Source organism: Setaria viridis, chromosome 2 (assembly GCF_005286985.2).
Source record: "Setaria viridis chromosome 2, Setaria_viridis_v4.0, whole genome shotgun sequence".
In the NCBI taxonomy this organism is placed as follows: domain Eukaryota; kingdom Viridiplantae; phylum Streptophyta; class Magnoliopsida; order Poales; family Poaceae; genus Setaria; species Setaria viridis.
Genome location: NC_048264.2, coordinates 37,763,564 through 37,783,357, shown reverse-complemented (window position 1 = coordinate 37,783,357; position 19,794 = coordinate 37,763,564). Strand labels below are relative to the sequence as shown.

At 49.5% G+C, this 19,794-nt stretch overlaps 3 protein-coding genes across 6 annotated transcripts; 1 reads left to right on the top strand and 2 right to left on the bottom strand.

Moving 5' to 3' along the window:
• Positions 1 to 10,568: 10,568 nt before the first annotated feature.
• LOC117843686 (auxin-responsive protein SAUR36) lies at positions 10,569 to 11,015 on the bottom strand. The gene has a single exon (XM_034724353.2). It carries the CDS (start codon positions 11,013 to 11,015, stop codon positions 10,569 to 10,571), a length of 447 nt encoding a protein of 148 aa, XP_034580244.1.
• A 639-nt stretch (positions 11,016 to 11,654) lies between these two features.
• LOC117843687 (auxin-responsive protein SAUR36) lies at positions 11,655 to 12,705 on the top strand. Its single transcript, XM_034724354.2, has one exon. The coding sequence runs from the start codon at positions 12,134 to 12,136 to the stop codon at positions 12,575 to 12,577; it is 444 nt and encodes a 147-aa protein (XP_034580245.1). The 5' UTR covers positions 11,655 to 12,133; the 3' UTR covers positions 12,578 to 12,705.
• A 341-nt stretch (positions 12,706 to 13,046) lies between these two features.
• LOC117844365 (uncharacterized) lies at positions 13,047 to 18,288 on the bottom strand. Of its 4 annotated transcripts, none has more exons than XM_072291517.1 (5): positions 17,911 to 18,288; positions 16,038 to 17,373; positions 14,978 to 15,937; positions 14,298 to 14,358; positions 13,047 to 13,933 (listed from the first exon to the last, which is right to left on the bottom strand). In XM_072291517.1, exon 5 carries the CDS (start codon positions 13,891 to 13,893, stop codon positions 13,255 to 13,257), a length of 639 nt encoding a protein of 212 aa, XP_072147618.1. In that variant the 5' UTR covers positions 13,894 to 13,933; positions 14,298 to 14,358; positions 14,978 to 15,937; positions 16,038 to 17,373; positions 17,911 to 18,288; the 3' UTR covers positions 13,047 to 13,254. The 4 variants fall into 4 exon arrangements, with proteins under 4 accessions (XP_072147618.1, XP_072147617.1, XP_072147620.1 ...); XM_072291516.1 differs by having other exon boundaries at positions 14,978 to 16,735; positions 17,008 to 17,373; XM_072291519.1 differs by having other exon boundaries at positions 17,008 to 17,373.
• Between the last annotated feature and the right edge of the window lie 1,506 nt (positions 18,289 to 19,794).

The window sequence follows — 19,794 nt, the reverse complement described above, 5'->3', positions numbered from 1 at the left end:
CTTGGTGCACGAAGGTTCCTTCCTTGCTTTGCTTGATCTGTAGCCCGAGGAAGAAGGTCAACTCACCCATCATCGACATCTCGAACTCCCTGCTCATGTCATCTGCAAACTTTGCAACCAAAGCATGAGAAGAACCACCAAAGATAATATCATCCACGTATATCTGAAGAATCAATAAGTCATTGCCTTGCCTGAGGAGAAAGAGTGTTTTATCAACTGATCCCATTTCAAACCCATTCCCAAGCAAAAAGGATTTCAATCTAGCATACCACGCTCGGGGTGCTTGTTTTAGGCCATAGAGAGCTTTCTGGAGTTTGAAAACACGATCAGGATATTTAGGACTCTCAAAACCAGGGGGTTGTTTCACATACACTTCCTCCTCTATGAAACCATTTAGGAAGGCACTTTTCACATCCATTTGGAAGAGCTTAAAACCTTTAGCCACAGAGAAGGCTAGAAGGATTCTAATTGCTTCCAAACGGGCAACAGGAGCAAAGGTTTCCTCATAATCTATCCCCTCTTTTTGGCTAAAACCTTGGGCAACCAACCTCGCTTTGTTTCTCACAATCAACCCATCCTCACCTTGTTTATTTTTGAAAACCCATTTTGTTCTTATAGGATGGCAATTTGGAGGTGGTTCAACTAAAACCCAAACCCTGTTTCGCTCAAAGTTCTCCAACTCCTCATGCATGGCATTAACCCAATTTGAATCAGATAGAGCATGTCCAATATCTCGGGGTTCGAAAGAGGCAACAAATGTAGAATGTGCAAAGTGTGAAATCTGCCTAGAGCTGTGCCTAGTGGTGCGTTCATGTAAGTTACCGATCATCTGTTGTGGAGGATGACGACGCTGAATGTGCCGTGGAGCCTCTCGCTCTGAAGTCGCCTCCCCCTCAACAGCAGCTGGATCACTCTGATCTTCTTCTTCTTCATCCTGTAGTGGTACTAGTTGATGGCTTGAAGTAGTGGAAGTAGAGGTAGGGCCATCAACTCTCGTAGTCGAAGTAGAAGGTATAGGTGCAACAGCTGGAGCTCGGTCAATCTCATCATCCTCTTCCTCACCACCATCTACACGCTCTTCCTCTTCCTCAAATATGCTTTGCCCCATTTCATGTTCACCTGCAACTTCAAAGACAGGAGTTGTGCAAGGCATAGTTTCATCGAATGTAATCTCACAAGTTTCCACGATCCGGTTAGTTTCAAGGTTAAGCACACGATAAGCACAACTATGAGAAGCATAACCAAGAAAAATCCCATCCGTAGAACAAGACTCAAATTTATCCAAATTTCCTTGCTTGAGAATGAAACACTTGCAGCCAAACACCCTCAGATGACTCACTTTGGGGGAACGTCGATGCATCAGCTCATAAGAAGTTTTCTTCAGGAAAGCTCGCAAAAAGATTCGATTGGACACATAGCAAGCAGTGTTGACGGCTTCGGCCCAATATTTTCTAGGAGTCCTATGCTCATCAAGCATCGTCCTAGCCATTTCACAAAGGGTCCGATTCTTCCGTTCAACAACACCATTCTGAGGAGGGACATAAGGCGATGAAAACTGGTGTTCAAGACCAAGATCATTGCAAAAGGCTTTAAAACGAGCGTTCTTGAATTTTGTGCCATTGTCACTGCGGATAGCTCTCATGGCATCTTTTGGTCGCTCATTTCTCAACCTCAATATCAAATCTCGAACAAAAGGAAATGCCTCATCCTTAGATTCCATGAAGAAAACCCATGAATACCTCGAAAAATCATCAACGATCACAAGCACATACCATTTCCCACCGACTGAACAAACACGAGCTGGACCAACAGTGTCCATATGCAACAGCTCGCCTGGATGTTCAGTCATCACCTGATTCACAGGTGGATGGGAAGCAGCAACCATCTTCCCATGTCGACAGGGAGCACAAACAAGATCTTTCTCAAACTTTAATTTAGGCAAACCACGAATAAGATCCAAAGTACTCAAGCGGGAAAGCAAATCAAAACTCAAATGACCTAATCTCCTATGCCATTTCCAAAGTTCAGAAGATGAGCCAGCCACTAAACACCGAGAGAGACCAAATGACTTGGAAAAATCAACTCGAAACACTTGACCCTCGGGGACGATCATACACACAAGATCACCTCGAGAGTCTAAAATCCTTGAGGTCCCTTGCTTAAAACGGACCTCAAAACCATCATCAAGCAGCTGCGACACAGAGAGCAAATTGAAACTAAGAGAATCAACTAGAGCAACTCGCTTGAGCATGAAATTCTCACTCACCTTGATAACACCTTCAGACAACACCTTACCTTTGCTATTATCCCCGAAAGTGATGTACTCCTTGGTCATCACCGGGGTGAGGCTGGAGAACCATCTGAAATCACCGGTCATGTGACAAGAGCAACCGGAATCAATAAGCCACGTGTTCTCCAGGCCTCCGACCTCAGTTTCTGTGTCGGAGTCACTTTCCTTGTCATCCTTCTTGGAGTTGAGAGCCATGACACAGTACCCGTCGCGGTTCTTGTCGGAGTAGAAGCAGAGGCCATTGAAGTTCTTGCCATCCTTCTTCTTTGCCTTGCGGTCGTCCTCCTCCTCGCTTGAGCTTGAGTCGGTGTGGTCGTCGGTGTCGGAGTCGACGTCGCTGAGGGAGGCGATGAAGGCACGTGCTTTGGCCTTCTTGCGATACTCCTTCTTCTCGCGATCGGTGTACTTCTTCTTCTTCTTGGTGCCGTCCTTGTTCTTGTGTTTGTTGTAGTCGTACTTGCTCTTGGTTTTGTTTTTGTCGGGGCAGTCGGCGGCGAAGTGGCCTGGCTTGCCACAATCGAAGCAGTTGTTGTTGTTCCTTCGCCTGTTCTTGCGGTTGTCGTTGAAGCGCATGAATCGCCTCGTGATCAAGGTGAGCTCATCATCATCAAGAACCTCCAGGTGCTCCTCTGAAACAGAAACCAAAGAAGACAAGGCAAACGACATAGAAGAAGAGTTACTCAAAGACTTAGGCTGTCCAGAGCCTGACATGAGAGCCATACTATTTGGATCAGTAGGGCCTCCTTGTTTTGCTCGGAGCCTCTTGTCAACCTCCGTGGATTTCAACTTGGCAAATAGTTCATCAATGGAAAGTGTTTCATAATTCGGTGACTCGATGATAGCATCAACCTTCGTACCCCACACTTCGTGATCCAAGGCATGCAGGAGCTTTAAAGCTCTATCATGATCAGTGTAGGGTAAGACGGTGATATTTGCTTTCATCTTGTTCACAATAGCCAAGAAACGCTGAAACAAAGCATCGGCAGACTCACCAGGCAAATGAACAAAGTTCTCATACTCACGCCTATAAGTCTCAAAGAGTCTAGCCTTCACCTGACTGTTTCCCTCGTGGAAACTCTGAAGTCGAGACCAAATCTCATGAGCAAGAGAGAGATCTTCGACTCGATCGAACTCAGCACGACTCAGACTCGCAAACAGAATATCAACCGCCTTGCTGTTGGCGTGATACTTATCCCTTTCATCCTGAGTCACACGAGTAGCAGGAATCACATAAGTCACATCCTGAGTGATTTCCCAAACCCCTGCTCCCCTACTATTTAGATGGGCTCTCATGCGAGTTTTCCAATACCGATAATCAGAGCCATCAAAGTAGGGTGCAGCGGTCAAGGAAGAACGCTCAGAGGTCGCCATAATAGGTTTCGAAACCAATTAGGGTATGGAGAAACCTTAACCGGCTCTGATACCAATTGAAGGACCGAAAGGGCGACCAGAGGGGGGGTCAATGGGAGCCTATAAAAATTCTCAACGAAAACAAGACCTATGTCCCAAACGCAACCCCAAAGCACACGGTGCGTTCAATCGTCAAGATGACGCAAGTCAACTCGTGACTGGCTCACCCTAGGAACGATAAGAGACGTACAAATTACAGCGAAAATATAGCATGAATCGATTCTATCAAATTTGCACGGATGAGACAAAACAGGAACACTATTAATCACTTACTTAAGTAGGCATGGAATTAACAAATGATAAAAGAATTGGCTCACTGGTCTCGTGTAGATGAAAAGCTCCTGGTGACCTGCTTGTTAGGAGAAGCTGGGCTTGACTTGCTTTGCGTAAAGCAGCTCCCTGGGCTGCGAGCTGGGCCTGCAAGCCACGAGCTGGACCACCAGGTGCTGGCCTGCGTAGCGCACGCGGCCTGGTGCTGGCCTGCCTGGGCTTGTGTCGCTGCTGGGCTGTGGCTGGTGGGCCGCCTAGCGATGGGCCACGAGCTGCAGCTTTGCAGCACCACCGTTGGACTGCTGGCCTGCTGCTGCTCCACCTGGTTGCCTGCGCGCACGAACAGAAGCACGAACGCAAGAACAGAAAGAACAAACCAGATAAACACAAGAACACCTGAAACTTCAAACGAGAAATTCTCCTTCAAATCTCCATGAATCGAGACGAAACTTGAGCCACAGATGCGCAACCCTAAAGGCTAATAGATCCATGAAAAGATCACAAAAAGCTCAAGTATCCATCACGGATTTTGGAGAAAACCGAAACCCTAACTCAAGAACGCGATTTGGGAAAAACTCAAAATCAAGCCGGATTCGTGAGGGATTTGAAAGGGGATCATATCACGGATGCTCTCCTAGGTCCTAGCAACATTTCCCTTCAACCAATCTCACGAGATTCGGGCTCAACCATGATGAACGAAAATTCCCCAAAAATAGTTCCGAAAATAGGGAAAAAGAAAAACGCTCGGAAATCAAAGATTTAGCACGATTTGAGACAACAAATAAAGCTAAATCACGAGAACATCTTCTATACAAGATGAGGACTAGCCTCCTCCCTTCATCCACCCACTAAAGATGAAGAAATCAAGAGAAAAGAGTAATCACTCCCTAATCCCCCTCTCTCCTCTCACTCTAAGCACATGACTAGCCTCTAAGCAAATAGATAATGAGTTGCTAAACAAAGAGGTACTGAAATAACCAGCCCCCCATCCCTATTTATAGTCCAGGACGAAAGACTATACTACCCCTACAGCTACAACTAAGATAACTACCCACGCAGGGGTATTTTGGTCCAAGTTTTTATCCGTGCATCGGACGGACACGCCGCCTTCACGACTTTGCTTCGCCTCGACGCAAGCTTGGCGATGACGCCACGTGCCCTCCTTCTCGAAGCTCCGGCCGCACCGGGCTCGCCCCCGGTTTTGAGGCCCAAACCGGGAAACCTGCCTGCGCGGTGGTTTTGAGGCCCAAACCGTCCATTGACGCGTGTCCGGCCTCCGCCAAGCCTCCCGCTTGACTCGACCGACGCCGTCTCCATCGTGTCATGCCCTCTCGCCATTCCGTGCACCATGTGAACCGCCCGTGACTTCGCCCGGACTCCTCGGGTCCATCGGTCCAAGCCTACTTGCGTTCATCCTTCACCGCCCTTGGTCCATCGGCATGAACCTTTCGCTTGACCTTCACCACACTCCGTCGACCGCCACGTCACATCCTACACCTGCACATCACAAGCCAAGAGCAACATCAAACTAACACAACGTTGTCAATCACTCATCATCCAAGGGTGACCTCCATTGGTCCTCAATTGTCCTTGTGCCAGTGGTGGCGGTGACGGAGAGATTGGTGCAAAGTTCTGAGTAAGTCCAACAAAATGAAAATTTTGTTCCGGTGCAGCAAATGGTGGTGGTTGTAAGAAATTAACAGAACCTCCCCTAAAATATACATAAATGATATGGTCAGAACAGCTGCAAAACATACTATATTTACACATGGACAGAAACTTTGCAGGTCGCACAAGACAGTTAAGTCTGAAAACTGATAAAAGTATAATTCATCAAGCAATAATTTAATCTGTTTTCAGCTGCAGTCCCATAGAAGTATAAAGATTAACAAAATGATCTTGCATCCAAATGACGATCTAGCAATGGATTAAAATAAAAGGCCGATAGATTAGTCACAGGAAGATCTAGCAGCTCAACCTTCTCACATGGACAGAAACTAAATAACAAGTACCAGGGATTTGGCATTCGTACTATCATCAATTTTTAAGCTGAACACTAGCATCCGTACTGCAAAAATCGAACAACGGAGGGAGCGTACCAGGGATTTGAGCATTGGTTTTCTTGAGGGGAATGAATCGCACCACTCCCACCAGGTACGGCCTGCCATTCTGCAGCAAGCGGTGCCGGCGGCGGTTGCCCAGTAGGACCCGGAGGGAATGGCGGCGGCGGCGGCGGCGGCGGCGCTCCCGCTGGAACCGGCTGTGGTGGCGGTACTGGTGGCACACCAAGACGCGGTGGTGCTGGTGATGGCGGCGGCGGCGCCTTCCGCTTGCTCGCTCCACTTCTCTTCTCCCGGGTCGGCATCTGGTTCCGTCGGGGAAGCACCGCCGACAGCACGGAGGAAGCCGCGATTGGAGCAGGGGCGGCGCGAATGGAATGGGTAGGGCCTGGATGGAAAGGCAATCTGCGGAAGAAACGCCATGAGCCCTAGTGCGGTTTCCTCCGCGTACCTGTATCCTCTCTCTCCTCTTCAATTTCTTACCATGTCACCACAAAAGCTGATGTGTCAGTTAATTAATGTGCGTGAAACCGTGATGAAATCGTGCATTGGGAATAGCCTTACTAGCATTCTGTGATAGCACGGTACGTGCATTGATACAGATCGAACAGCCAACACGGCAACACGTATGCGTTGCTTCAGTTTGGAAGTGTGGTAAATCCTCAAGAGGAAAGATAGCTTGGAAATGAAGTGCATGTCGACACGAACCATGTGAGAGATGCCGGAAAACCAGCAGACGTGTGTGTGTGCGCTAGACCAGCACGAGGACCCACTCATCGTTGTTGGGGCCTTGGGGGAGGATTTCTGGACGAAGAACACTGCGTCCAGGGACAGGGACCGCGGGCCAAGCTAAGGGAGCATGTCGGGGCACGGCGGGGCATACTTGCATTGGCGACGGCGCGCAGAGCCCAAGGACTCGAGGTCCTTGCGCGCCTCCGGGCAGGCGGGCACAGCGTGCTTCACCTCGGCGTTTCCACCTGTGCACCGCCGCCGGCGTCTTGTGTTTCGTCACGCTTGCCGCCATGCGCAGTCTTGCTGGACCACGCCCCATCCCCCGAGAGATCACCATTGTATTTGACGGTCGCTCACCTCTGCAAAAATTCCGCAGCAAATCAATTGTAGAATCACGCAAAGCTTCAGATTCCGAAGCTCCGGCACCTCTCATATAATTTTTCAGATTTTCAACTCATACAGATCTGTAGATAGGATGAGGGGGAAAAGGAGCCGTAGTAAAGGCCCATGTCTATGTTTTAGCAACTCTTCTTACTCACCTCGCACAGCAAGTTTCCCCAATGCCTCTCATTCCCATCTAGGACACTCAAATAGTGTAGACAACACCCAAGAAAACTCTCGCCCCTTAGCTTCATCAGGATTTTGTAGGCTTCCCCTAGCTCGGTTTTGACAATTCAGAGAGCCCAGCATCGACGGCTTGGATTCAAGACGACGCACACCATGGGGATTGGCTGCTGGGATCGAAGATCTGGTTTTTATTTGATCGGGAGGAGGAAGATGGGAGAACTGTGCACGGCTGCACCAGCGCAGCTGCGGATTGAGTGGCCGGGATAGGAGGGCTAGGGTGTTGCCGGTTGCGGCACTTTTATATGTAACAGAACGTGCCTCCGAAGAAATTCCAATTGCCAAAACACCTCAAAATAAAAGAAAGGGTCTGTGCAGAAACTGAAAAGATGTAGAAATGGGACACAGCACACTTCAACATGACCACATTCAGAACAATTCAATACATATGGACTACCAACTTTAATTCTATGATGATAGCATGGTACGTGCGTATTGATGTATAATGAACAGCCAACAGGTACACGTTTCAGAGATGCCTGCTTCAGCTTGGAAGTGTGATAAAGCCTTCAGAGAAATGATACCAACCATTTTGATTCAGTCTTGTATCTGTGCTCTGTAGGAAATGAACTCAATAAGCAGTTAAGCACCACGTGAGATGGGAAACCGAACAGATATTGTGGGCACAAGGTTTCACAGGCATATCAGAAGCGTGAACGATGCATATCACAATTCATATAATCATATGGCTCCAGGAAGAACATCAAATTTGGCCAATTGGGCATCCAATCAGTGATCATCCGCAGTTGTTTAATATCAGTCTGGAAGCCATCAGTATCTCCTTGCACAGTACCAACAAGAGAAGCAGGCCAAACGTTGGGCTGCCACAATCAACACGTTCTCCTCCAGACCACACCTCTTGTTCCCGCTGCCGTTCAGCATGGTAGCAGATGACAGAAAGTGACCAGCACTCACACTTCGCAGCTAGTGAGTCTGGCATGCGCCCAACAGTTGAACCAATCAAAATCTAATCCAATCAATCATGGTGCAGACCTCGCCTGCACCCATCTCATGGCCTTGTCCCTTGACAACTCAGTTTAAATTGTCAATAAACTCTAAAGTAGACCCAGACTGATGCTTAGTATAAGCAGTATATCACTGGACCTCAGCTATATACAGTGTATACTGTAAGCAGTAAACGATGCGTACAAGATACACAATTTGGTTCAGAGTAAACTACTCTTGCATATATTGATGTAATTAAAATATTTTGTACACAAGCAGTAGACAGTAGTTCCTGAAGATATGCAGGATTTTGCATATATTGATGTAATATCTTTTGCACTCTTGCATGTAAAGTACTCTAACATAGTTGGAAGATGTTAGAAGGAAAGAAGGCAATTGTACATTTCTATCAAGCACAATGAGCTGGCCGCATTATTCCTTCCTAGAACTTTGAGAAAATTGTGATGTGAAGGCTTTCTTATCTTGCAAGGTAGCAGCCAATCTAGCAGTAGCCTGGCAAACCAGCAACTACAGGCAAAATCACCCTTATCTTTGCGTTGCTATACTTTGAAACAGTCAAGAACGGCAAGTATATGTGCATTCCATAACCAAGAACAGTCACATATGAACCTACATACAGTTAGGAGAGAAACTTGCAGTATAACATATGCTTCAATCCGAAAATGCAGAGAGAATGGCCTAGTGGTATTTTACAGTGAACTGAAAGAGTTTTCTTAGACCAAAATAAAGTGGTCACTCTGTAAAATGTTAGTAGCAGTAGGAATATTGCACTAAACGGTGTTGGTCCAGTAAATCAATTTAACTGTATAGAAGATTGGGGTCCTGCAAATGCCCAAGCCAATTGTGCCAGCACAAGCTCCGGACTTGGCAGATCAACATTAAGACCGCCAATTGCTTTGAAAAAGCTTAAGGAATTTGTGGTCATGATCTAATAGCATCAACCTTCTATTTCAGTTTTCATATGAGCAAGTAATCTGATCAAGTTTGCCTTTTGGAATTCTCACCAGAGCATGGCATGGAGAATTGGAGATGGCGCTCCAGCTGACGACCTGACGCGAGAAGCATTCAAGCGGAGGATGCTAGCGCCGCACTTGACGCCACAGCCCACCAGCAAGCGGCGGGGCCAGAGGAACACGAGGAACCACCGAACCAGCAAAGGGAGGTGGCCGCTTCCACCGACGAGCTCGCGGCCGCAGGGCGCGGAACCGCGCCGCGGACGCGCCTGGCGCTCTCTCCGCCAGCGAGCGCTCCCTGGACGACATGTCCTTCACCTCCTCGTGTGGGAACGGCATCTCACAGTTGTGGGCTACCCTGGGTGGCTTCGCCGAGGACGTCGCCGGTCGGATCTTGCTCTGAAAGGGCGGCGGACGGTGGCGAGGGGCGCAAAACTTTTACTGAAAACCCCCTAACATAATCGCGATCCAACTTTTTACATAAAACCCCCTGCTTCGGTACTCCTCCCCCGCTTGCTCTGGTTCGTCTTCGTCGCCGGCGCCGTTCCTGAACCACGACGGTGGAGGCGACACCGAAGATGATGTTCCAGCACGGCTGGTTTCCCAGCTACCTCCTCACCGCATCCGCCTGCCAATTCTCCGGTGCCGCCTCTAGCAGTCCAGCCCTCCAGACCTCCACTCGGCCTCTGTCGTCATCCGTCATTACCAGATCCCTTCATACCCTCCCCTTCTCCGTCCTCCGACCGCCTAGTCTTCGACGAAATCTACCCCGAATTTCCCTTCGCCTCAAGGGAACCAAAACCAACCATTGCTTTCACGAAACAGACCACCGTCTTGGTCGAAGGATCAGCAGAGAATGCTGGGGCGCTCTGGTGGCACTGAGTGGTGAGGCGTGGCTGAGACAGAGTAGAAGCCTGGAGTCAGATTTGCACCCATCTATTTTTTATCCAATGATGAAGTACAGTTGCTGCATTTTGTTGAACATAAGAGTCAAAGTCTTGCATAGAAAATCACTCGGTATGGTGAAATGTCTTGAACGGCAAATAAGTTGATGGCGTACTTGCAGAGCTGCATTTATCAAGACATCGTAGAACACCGTACCCAAGTTTGCTACTCCATATTAAAAAAAAAAACTTGTAGTGCATAACTGCATATCTCTGTTCCGTTTCCTTTTTGAAACAATCATATATATTTTCCAGTTTCTAACAATGTATTTACATATCCCATGCAAGAAAAAAGAAAACAATCTCTTATAGCTGATCTTCAGAAGCTAGCAACAGCTACTTGCTGGCTAACACCCATAGATTGCGCCAAGCCATTTCCATAGTGGCAAGGCCTCGCCATGGAGCTCAGGAACGCCCTCACGACCTCTTCCGATGCGTCTCTTCTGAGCAAACACAACACGTACTCCATCACGGCAGCATCGCAGGGCAGCGTGATCCTGCCATCATCGCCGGCGAACCCGAACTCCTCCTGCGACATGTTCAGGAGCTCGCCGAAGACCGCCGTGCCGAGGTACGCCAGCGGGACCTCGAACCTCCGGCCGTCGGCCGAGTACACGACGCAGCAACCCTTGCCGGCCACCGACGTCGACGTGCTGCAGGGCCCTTCGGTTTCCTTTGCCGGCGCCGATGTGATCCGCTTCCTCGCCAGGCCAGCCATTCGCTGCCACTTCTTCGCCATCTGAACGAGTCTCTTGGCGCTGACCATGGCTGCTTGCTTCTCCTGCTTTTCTTGGCTGGAAGTTCAGAGAACTGCAGTTTAATTTGTATCTGGTGTGTGTTCAGCTTCTAGGTGTAGTGCTTAGCTTGCAGATGGAATGAAGTGTTGGCACGAAGCTGACGGATTTATAGGTGAGAGCTGAGAACTGAGAAGAAAGAGAAAGCATACGGTTCAAGGGCAGCCATCAACTCAGGCTGGCAAGAGACAAGGCCACGAGCTAAGAACATGCAATGTTGCAATTCCAAGGTGAATCGGTGTGTGACTTTGATTTGATTTCTATGGGGCCATCTGTTTGCCACTTGCTGCAGTGCTTGGGTATCGCAACGTGCTGCCATACTGCAATGCCTCATGTAAATTGGGTCCAAATGTCGGTACCAGTTCTTTTCAGTGGTTGTGCAATTGCTGTTTGTGACTAGTGTGTCCCCTATCCTAACATATCTGAAATCTTTTTTGTGCCTAGCACATTGTTTCTGAGAGACCGAGTCAAGCCTGCTCTAACGGCCCAGCACAACTTGCTCGACAGCTTCATATCACTCCTTCAGTTTGCGGTCTGCAGCTGGATCACTAGCACGTCATGTGAGCTCCATTTCTCGGCTGCTTCGTTCTTGCAGTTCTCTACATTCCCGTTTTTATTTTATTGTCATTGGATCTTGAAGCATGCCGATGACATTGCCATCTAATCGGAACGTTCAGCCCATGCTTCCCTGCCCTCATCTTGCTGTGGGCAGTGCCTTGTTTTCAGTCTGAAAGAAAACAGGTTCATGTGCTGATGTATCTGACGGCACAGCCGCTAGCTGAACAAGCCACGAGCGGCACACCCACGCTTGACATGGGGTCCTCGTGCCCCTTCCCGGCACCGAAAGCGGCACACCCACGAGCGGCACCGGCACGCGCCAAACACTCGCGGCCCCCACCTGAATCTCATCCATCCTCTCCTCCCTTGCCCAACCATTGCATTGGAGACTTTGGAGTCGTGCCAGCTATCTATATATTCACGGTCAGGTGGCCTCTGAACACCATCACTCGCAGCTTCACAACACAAGTTAAAGCACTGCAAACTCCTGTGTTCTCGTCGAGAAAGAAAGAGAAGGGCCAAGTCACCAACCATGATCAGCGCCAAGAGGATCGCTCAGCTAGCCAAGAAGTGGCAGAGGATGGCGGCGCTCGGGAGGAAGCGCCTCGCCTGGGGGACGGCGGCGTCCAAGGAAGCCGGCGAGTGCTCCACCTCCGTCTCCGTGGCGAGCAAGGGCCACTGCGCGGTGTACAGCGCCGACGGGGCGCGGTTCGAGGTGCCGCTGGCGTGCCTCGGCACCGCGGTCTTCGCGGAGCTCCTGCGGATGTCGAGGGAGGAGTTCGGCTTCGCGGGCGGCGACGGCGGCAGGATCACGCTGCCCTGCGACGCCGCGGTCGTGGAGTACGCCATGTGCTTGCTCAGGAGGGGCGCCTCCGCCGAGCTGGAGCAGGCGTTCCTCAGCACCATGGCGACGTCGTGCCGCTACGCGAGCCGTGTGGCGCCGTGCGTAGGAGCCGGACAGCAGGTTGCTGTCTAGAGCTGCACATGCAGTTCAGTGTATGTAGTAGGCCAAAGATTAGTTTTGTTTTCAGAGCCTTCTGATCCTGCAAGCGATCAAGTAAGGTGTTAAAAGTACAAGAAATTAGAGAGCCATTATTCTTTGTATATATGTTTAATTCGCTGCAGAGGACCGGAGATAACTGGGTTCATCACATTGTTACGAGGCAACAAAGTTTCTTCAGGTTACTGCATGTGGCACAACAGCCATGCCGGGCATTAGCTGAACTGAATCATGAAATCGTGCCTTCATTCAGGCCCTCCACTGAATCCCATCGAAACTGAAACGAACAGAGTTGCCATGAAAACGAGTTCGTTTGCGACAAAATACGTCACTACATGGTTTCAAAATTTCAGTCCAGACTCCAGAGTATCCAGAGTTTTGCTACGGGTATTGTTTGCACCATGTCATGTATTTGGTCATTTTACAAGGACTTGCCCTGCGCAGATCGCAGAAACAGTTGGATTTGTCATTTCAAATGGTCTACATTTACCAGAACAATACAAATGCTGCAATAGTTTGATTCGGCAAATCCTTGACCTAAGCCAAAATCAAATACTCTAGGAGACGCACTATAACCTACTAATATGTGATATGTTGTTGTACAGAAGCATTAAGAGAGAATGTAACATAGTGAGCCTGCTCTTCGTGTTGCACTACGGAAGCTTGCCGATCTTGAGCGCCTCAAAGCGTGCAGTGAGAGTTTCGTAGTCGAGAGGCATATTTGGATGAACACGAGATTGATGGTTTGCCTTTGGCAGCTCAGGGAAATCATTATCTGGCCCTTCCTCTTCAGAGTGACGGTTTTCTGAAAAAGGCTCTCTCGTAGGAGGTAGTGGTCTTTCTACCGACTGTATCTCCACATCATTTTCATCCTCTGACTCTGAATACAGTCCCTCAGAATCGTCAAACTTAATCTCTGAGTGCACCTTCCGAGCAGCACGGCTGTTCCTTCTGCGTGTCTTCCTAGTGTCCAAATCCGCAGGATAGTTAACTGTGTCTTCCACGTGGTTCGTTCCGCTGAAGCTTCCTGTGCTGGATGCTTTCCCTCCGTGGGGTTTTAGTTCATCAAAGGCATCTGTGTCTTCTTTCCTGGATGGTCTGCTTGAGTTGCTCATTGACTGCCTCTTGCGGGGATGAGTGTATTCATGAGCTGAATCTTTGCAATCTTCGACTTCATCAAATGGGTGGTTGTTCTTATTGGCAAAATCAGCTGGAGCATTGGCAGCAGATGCTGCTCTCTCAGCAGACTCTGCAGCTGCTCGAGCAGCTGAAGCAGCATCTTTCAATTGCATAGTGTCCCCATTGTCATATTCATGATCTGACTACCTAGAGCTGCACAAGAGAATAAAAAGACATGTATGAGGAATGAACTAATGCTATTGCAAATGAGCTCTTTTACGGAACACAATACTAGGCTATACTAGTGTTCAGAAAGGACTAGTATAAAAACATCTGACGGTCAAGATTAATTGTATACTACTAAAACCTTCACCTGTTACATGGGTAGTATACATGAGTAATATATGTAGTATAAGGATATCATCGTAAATGAACATAAATGGCATCACTATAATTTCATTTTTGACACTAGCATAAAGTTTAAAAGACCATTCCATTTGTAATTTTTGAAGCCAAGGGTTGCGCAGGACAAACTTTTGCTTTGCAATGATGGGGAGACGCATAACAATCAACTCACAGAAGAGTTCAATGATCTCATTGGCTGCCATGAAGTTCTGTTCTCTAATTACATGTTCAACCTGCAAAATTGCCAAGTACATGGATTAGTAATAATTATACGAAATCGGTCCGCATCAAAATTTTCTACCCTGTTTCTGAAGAACATATGACAGCACAAGAGCGAAGGAATCAAAAGAACCTCAGGGTAAACAAAGCAATTTGCAGAGGTTCACATACCTAATTTACTTACACGACTTATTTTAAGGGCTAAACTTCAAAACTGTGGCACCATTGTTCAGAAAATTAAAGGATAATTAAGAAGTTTCCTTATCTCAATGTTATTAATCCAAAGAAGCGTCATGTTTAAAGCATTTAATCTCTTACAAAGTAACCCAATTCTGATTGTGCAAGGCAGTTAATCTCTTAGGATTAATGTTTTCCAATTAACACATACGGAATTTCTTGTCATTGTACATCAGGATCCCCCATGCTCTGGAAACCTGGAAATTCGCATAAAAAACAGGCCTATATACCGCGAGATCGAAAATGAAGAACACGCGCAGGCGCAGCTTCCGATTCAAGGGATCTCAGGCCGAGATAAAGGTACCACTCTGTCTAAACAGCATCAGCAACCCAAGTTTCTCCGACGAACTAATCTGCAACGCACATAAATAAAACCAACTGGTGCTGAGTGCTCACCCTGATTCTTGCGGTGTCCTCCTGCTTGTCGCGGAGGAGCGCGGCGATGTCGCGGCGCATCTGCCGCACCTGCGCCTCCCGCCGGTTCCGCAGCAGCTTCACCCAACGATCTGACTCGAGAAGCACTCAAGCGGACTGGGGACGACGCTAGCGCCGCACTTGACCGGCAAGCGGTCAACAAAGTAAAGCGGCGGCCAGCGGGCCCAGTGGAACACGAGGGACCAGCACAGGGAGGTGACCGCTTCTACCGGACCACCGCCGAGCTCGCGGCCGCAGGTCGCGGTGGCCGCCCACGCCAAGCACCGCCGCGGACGCGCCAGGCGCCCCCTCCGGCAGCGAACCGTGGAAGAGGGGCGGCGGAACTTTTACAGATAACCCCCTAAAATGGATCGCGACCGTTAATCGCGATCCAAATATTTGCATAAACCCCCCTAAATAATCGTGATCTAACTTTTTGCATAAAACCCCCTACTTCGGTCTTCCTCCCCCACTTCCTCTTGTTCATCTTCCTCGCCGGCACCATTCCTAAACCACGCTGGTGGGGGCGACACCTACAATGATGTTTCTGCACGGTTACTTGAAGTGCAAGTTTCCCAACCACCCCCTTCTAACCGCATCTGTCTGCCAATTCTCCGGCGTCGCCTCCAGCAGTCCAGCTCTCCACTTGGCCTCCGTCATCATCCGCCTTATTGGACCCTTCATGGCTTCATCCCCCTCCCCTTCTCCGTCCCCCCTGGCTGCCTCATCTCCAGCGAACTCTAACCTACATTTCCCATCGTCCTTGATGGAACCAACACGGCGTTCACGAGCAACACCAGGTCACCGACTTGGTCGAAGGAGGAGAGAATGCGGAGGCGCTTTGGCGGCGCTGATATAGCGTAGTACACCGAGAAGCTCGCAGGTTGCAGTCAGGTTTGCACCCCGTCTGTTTTATCCAATGATGAAGTACAGGTGATGCATCTGAATTCAAGTTGGTTGAACAAATCAGTCAAAGTCTTGCATGAAAATCGACAAAAAAGCAAATGAAATGTCTGGAACGCCAAATACACTGATGGCATACATGCTTTTGCGAGTATGAACATGTGTGAATTCGTTAGTTTTGACAGTTTTCGAAATTAATTTCAGTTTAAGGTGCATAGACTTCACTTGTTGTCGAACACCAGAGCTGCATCGATCAAGACATCGTACAATACAACAACCCAGTTTGCTAGATTAGAGATTTGCAGTGTATGTCTTAATATCTCTGCTCCATTTCTTCTTGAACAATCATCCAATCTCTCACAATGTAACTGTGTACCATGCAATGAAACAATCTGAGTGCTAATCTTCAGAAGCGAGAAACAGCAACTTGCTGGCTAACACCCATAGATTTCGCCAAATTATGCAGTATTTGAGTTTTTCATTGAATAAAAGATACACTCCCAAATCATTCAATATGATTGTTTTGGTCAAGCTCGACCAGCTTATCTCCAAATTAATTGATAGAGGACACTGCAACAGATGGAAGACCTTCGTAAAGCTGAACTATGTCTCTGCCCAATTCAGCAGCTGGTACTGTAGTATATATCTGATTGCCCAACTACTAGTCCACTATCCTTGCCATGACGGTGCACCAAGCAATGGTCCAGAAAAATCAAATCTGAATATTGATAACCACCAATGCATGTACCAAGCTCATGGTCCTGTCCCCTGTCAGTTAGTCTCATAATAGAAGCCACACCAAAGCCATGGACCTTTCCTTCACATATATATTCATCACTGCAAACACAAAGTCACAGAGTTTCAAAGCGCCAACCTGAGAAAAAGAAGAACCCACCATGATCCAACCCAAAAGGCTTGCCCAACTAGCGAGGAAGTTGATCATAGGGTCAAGACAGCCACCAGAGATGACGACACATGCTGCTCCACTTCACGAGTAGCGGACAAGGGACATTGCACCGTGTACACAGCGGATGGGAGGAGGTTTGGCGTCCCATTGCCATACCTCAGAACAATTTTTGAAACGTAAAAAAAAATTGAAACGTACATACCTCAGAACAATGATCTTCAGTGAACTGCTGAGGATATACCAGGAGTATGGGTTTGCAAAGGATGGCAGGATCACAATGCATTGTGATGTGACAATCGTGGAGTAGGCCTTCCTGAGCTCTTTAGAGATGCCTCAAGTCATATAACGCCATATGTGGCACAGCAATTTGAAGTTTGTTGTTCCTGAACATATGCAGGATTTTGCATATCTTGATGTAATATACTTTGGACTCTTGCATGTAAAGTACTCTGACATAGTTGGAAGGAAAGAAGGCAATTTTATATTTCTATCAACCACAATGAACTGGCCGCATTATTCCTTCCTAGAACTTTGAGAATGTTGTAGTAGGAGCCTGGCAAACCAATACCTACAGGCAAAATCACACTTATCTTTAGGTTCCTGTACTTTGAAACAACATAAAAGCTGCAGTCAAGAACAGCAAGCATATGAACAGTCACATATGAGCACCTATATACAGTAAAGACTTAAGAGAGAAACTTGCTGTGTTCGTCTAAAAAAAAATTTGCTGTCGAAAAAGAACATATGCTCAAAACCGAAAATGCAGAGAGAACAGCCTAGTGGTATTTTTTACGGTGAAATGAAATAGTTTTCTTAGACAAAAGAAGAGTGGCCATTCTGTAAAATGTTAGAAAGAATATTGGACTAAACCGTGTTGAAAATCAAGGTCCAGAAATCAATTTAGCTGTATAGAAGATTGGGGTCCTGCAAATGCCTAAGCGAATTGTGCAGCACAAGCTCCAGACTTGGCAGATCAACATTAAGACCGTCAATTGATATGAAAAGGCTTAATAAATTTATGGTCATGGTCCAAAGGAATCAACCTTCTAGTTCAGTTTTCGTATGAGCTAGTAATCCGATCAAGTTTGCCTTTTGGAATTCTCACCAGAGCGTGGCGTGGAGAACAACTGGAGATGGCGCTCCAAGCCGACGACCTGACGCGAGAAGCACTCAAGCGGACGACGCTAGCGCCGCCGCCGCACTTGACCCTACAGCCACCGGCAAGCGGTGGAGGTGGCCGCTTCCACCGCCGAGCTGCTCGCGGCCGCAGGGCGCGGGGCCGCCCGCGCCAACCACCGCCGCGGACGCGCCAGGCGCCCTCTCCGCCAGCGAGCGGTCCGATGACCCGTCCTTCACCTCCCTGTGTGGGAACGGCGTCTCGCAGTTGTGGGCTGCCCTGGGTGGCTTCGCCGAGGAAGTCGCCGGGCGGATCTTGCTCAGAAAGGGCGGAGGACGGTGGCGAGGGGCGGCGAAACGTTTACACAAGACTCCCGCGACTATTAATTGCCATCCAAATATTTTCACAGACCCTTGATCGCGATTAATAATCACGATCCGAATATTTTCATATGACCTTTAAAATGGATCGCAATTAATAGTCGCCATCCAAATTTTTCATAAAACCTCCTGTTTCAATCTCCCTCCCTGCTTCCTTTGTTTCGTCTTTCTCGCCGGAAGCGACGCCGACGATGATGTTCCTGCACGGTTTCCCAAGCACACCATCCTCGCTGCATCCGCCTGCCAATTCCCCGGCGCCGCCTCCAACAATCCAGCCTTCCACTCGGCCTCCCATTCTCCGTCCTCCAGCGGCCCCGTCTCCGATGAAATGTACCCTGAATTTCCCGTAGCCCTCAACTCAAGGGAACCAACCACGGCATTAATGAACAACGCCAGGTCACCATCTGTGTTGAAGGATCAGGAGAGAATGCGGTGGTGAGGCGGCCGAGAGCCTGAGATAGAGTAAGGTGGTGTTTGGATCACTAGTTCATGAGCTAAATTTTAGCCTAAAATTTAGCCTCTAAACTTTAGTTTTGCTAGGGTGTTTGAATCCATGAGCTAAATTTTAGTCTCTCATCAAACAATGACTGATTTTCCCCTTCGTCGGTGACCCCACTCCTTCCTCCCCATCCCTTCCCTCTCCTTCCTCCCCCATGCCGCTGCACTAGCCAGGGAGTGAGCCAGCCACCCCCCACCCCAGCCGCCGCGAGAAGGGCGCGAAGGGGATGGAGGTGCCGCCGCCCAAGGACTACGGCGGCGGCGAAGGAGACCTCGGGCGAGAAGTCGGCGGCCGGCATGGACCTCCTCACGGACTCTGCACGCTCCTCTCCGTCGACGTCTTCAGTGCCATTGCTCGCTCGCGCAGTTCCGCCTCACCGGCGCCAGCAAGGACTACCTCGTCGTCAGCTCCGACTCCAGCCGCCTCGTCATCCTCGAGTACTCCCCTGACCGCAACCGCTTGGACAAGGTCCACTAGGAGACCTTCGGCAAGTCCGGCTGCCGCCGCATCGTCCCCGGCCAGCTACTCGCGGTCGACCCCAAGGGCCGCGTGCTCTACATCGCCGCGCTCGAGAAGCAGAAGCTCGTCTAGGGGCGGCGAAGGCGGCGGCGGACGGGCGGGAGGCCGCCCGCATCACCTCCAGTGAGATCGGGCAGCGAGAAGGGCGGCCGCGGCCCTTTCCTCCCCGCCGGCGGCCGCGGCCCCCAGATCCGGCGGCCGGCAGCAGGGTTGAGGCGGAGGCGGAGGACGAGGTGGCGGCGGGGGCGAGGCGGAGGCGGAGGAGGTGGAGGAGGAGGTGGTCGGCGGCTGCTCATGCTCCTTGGCGGCGGCGGCGGCGGGCGAAGGAGGCGGGGCCGGGCGGAGGCGGCGGGGCTGGCTGGAGGCGGGGGGCCGGGCGGAGGCGGTGGCCCGGGCGGAGGAGGCAGGGTCAGGCGAAGGCGGCGGGCCGGCGGAGGAGGCGGGTCGGGCGGAGGCGGCGGGCATTGGAGGAGA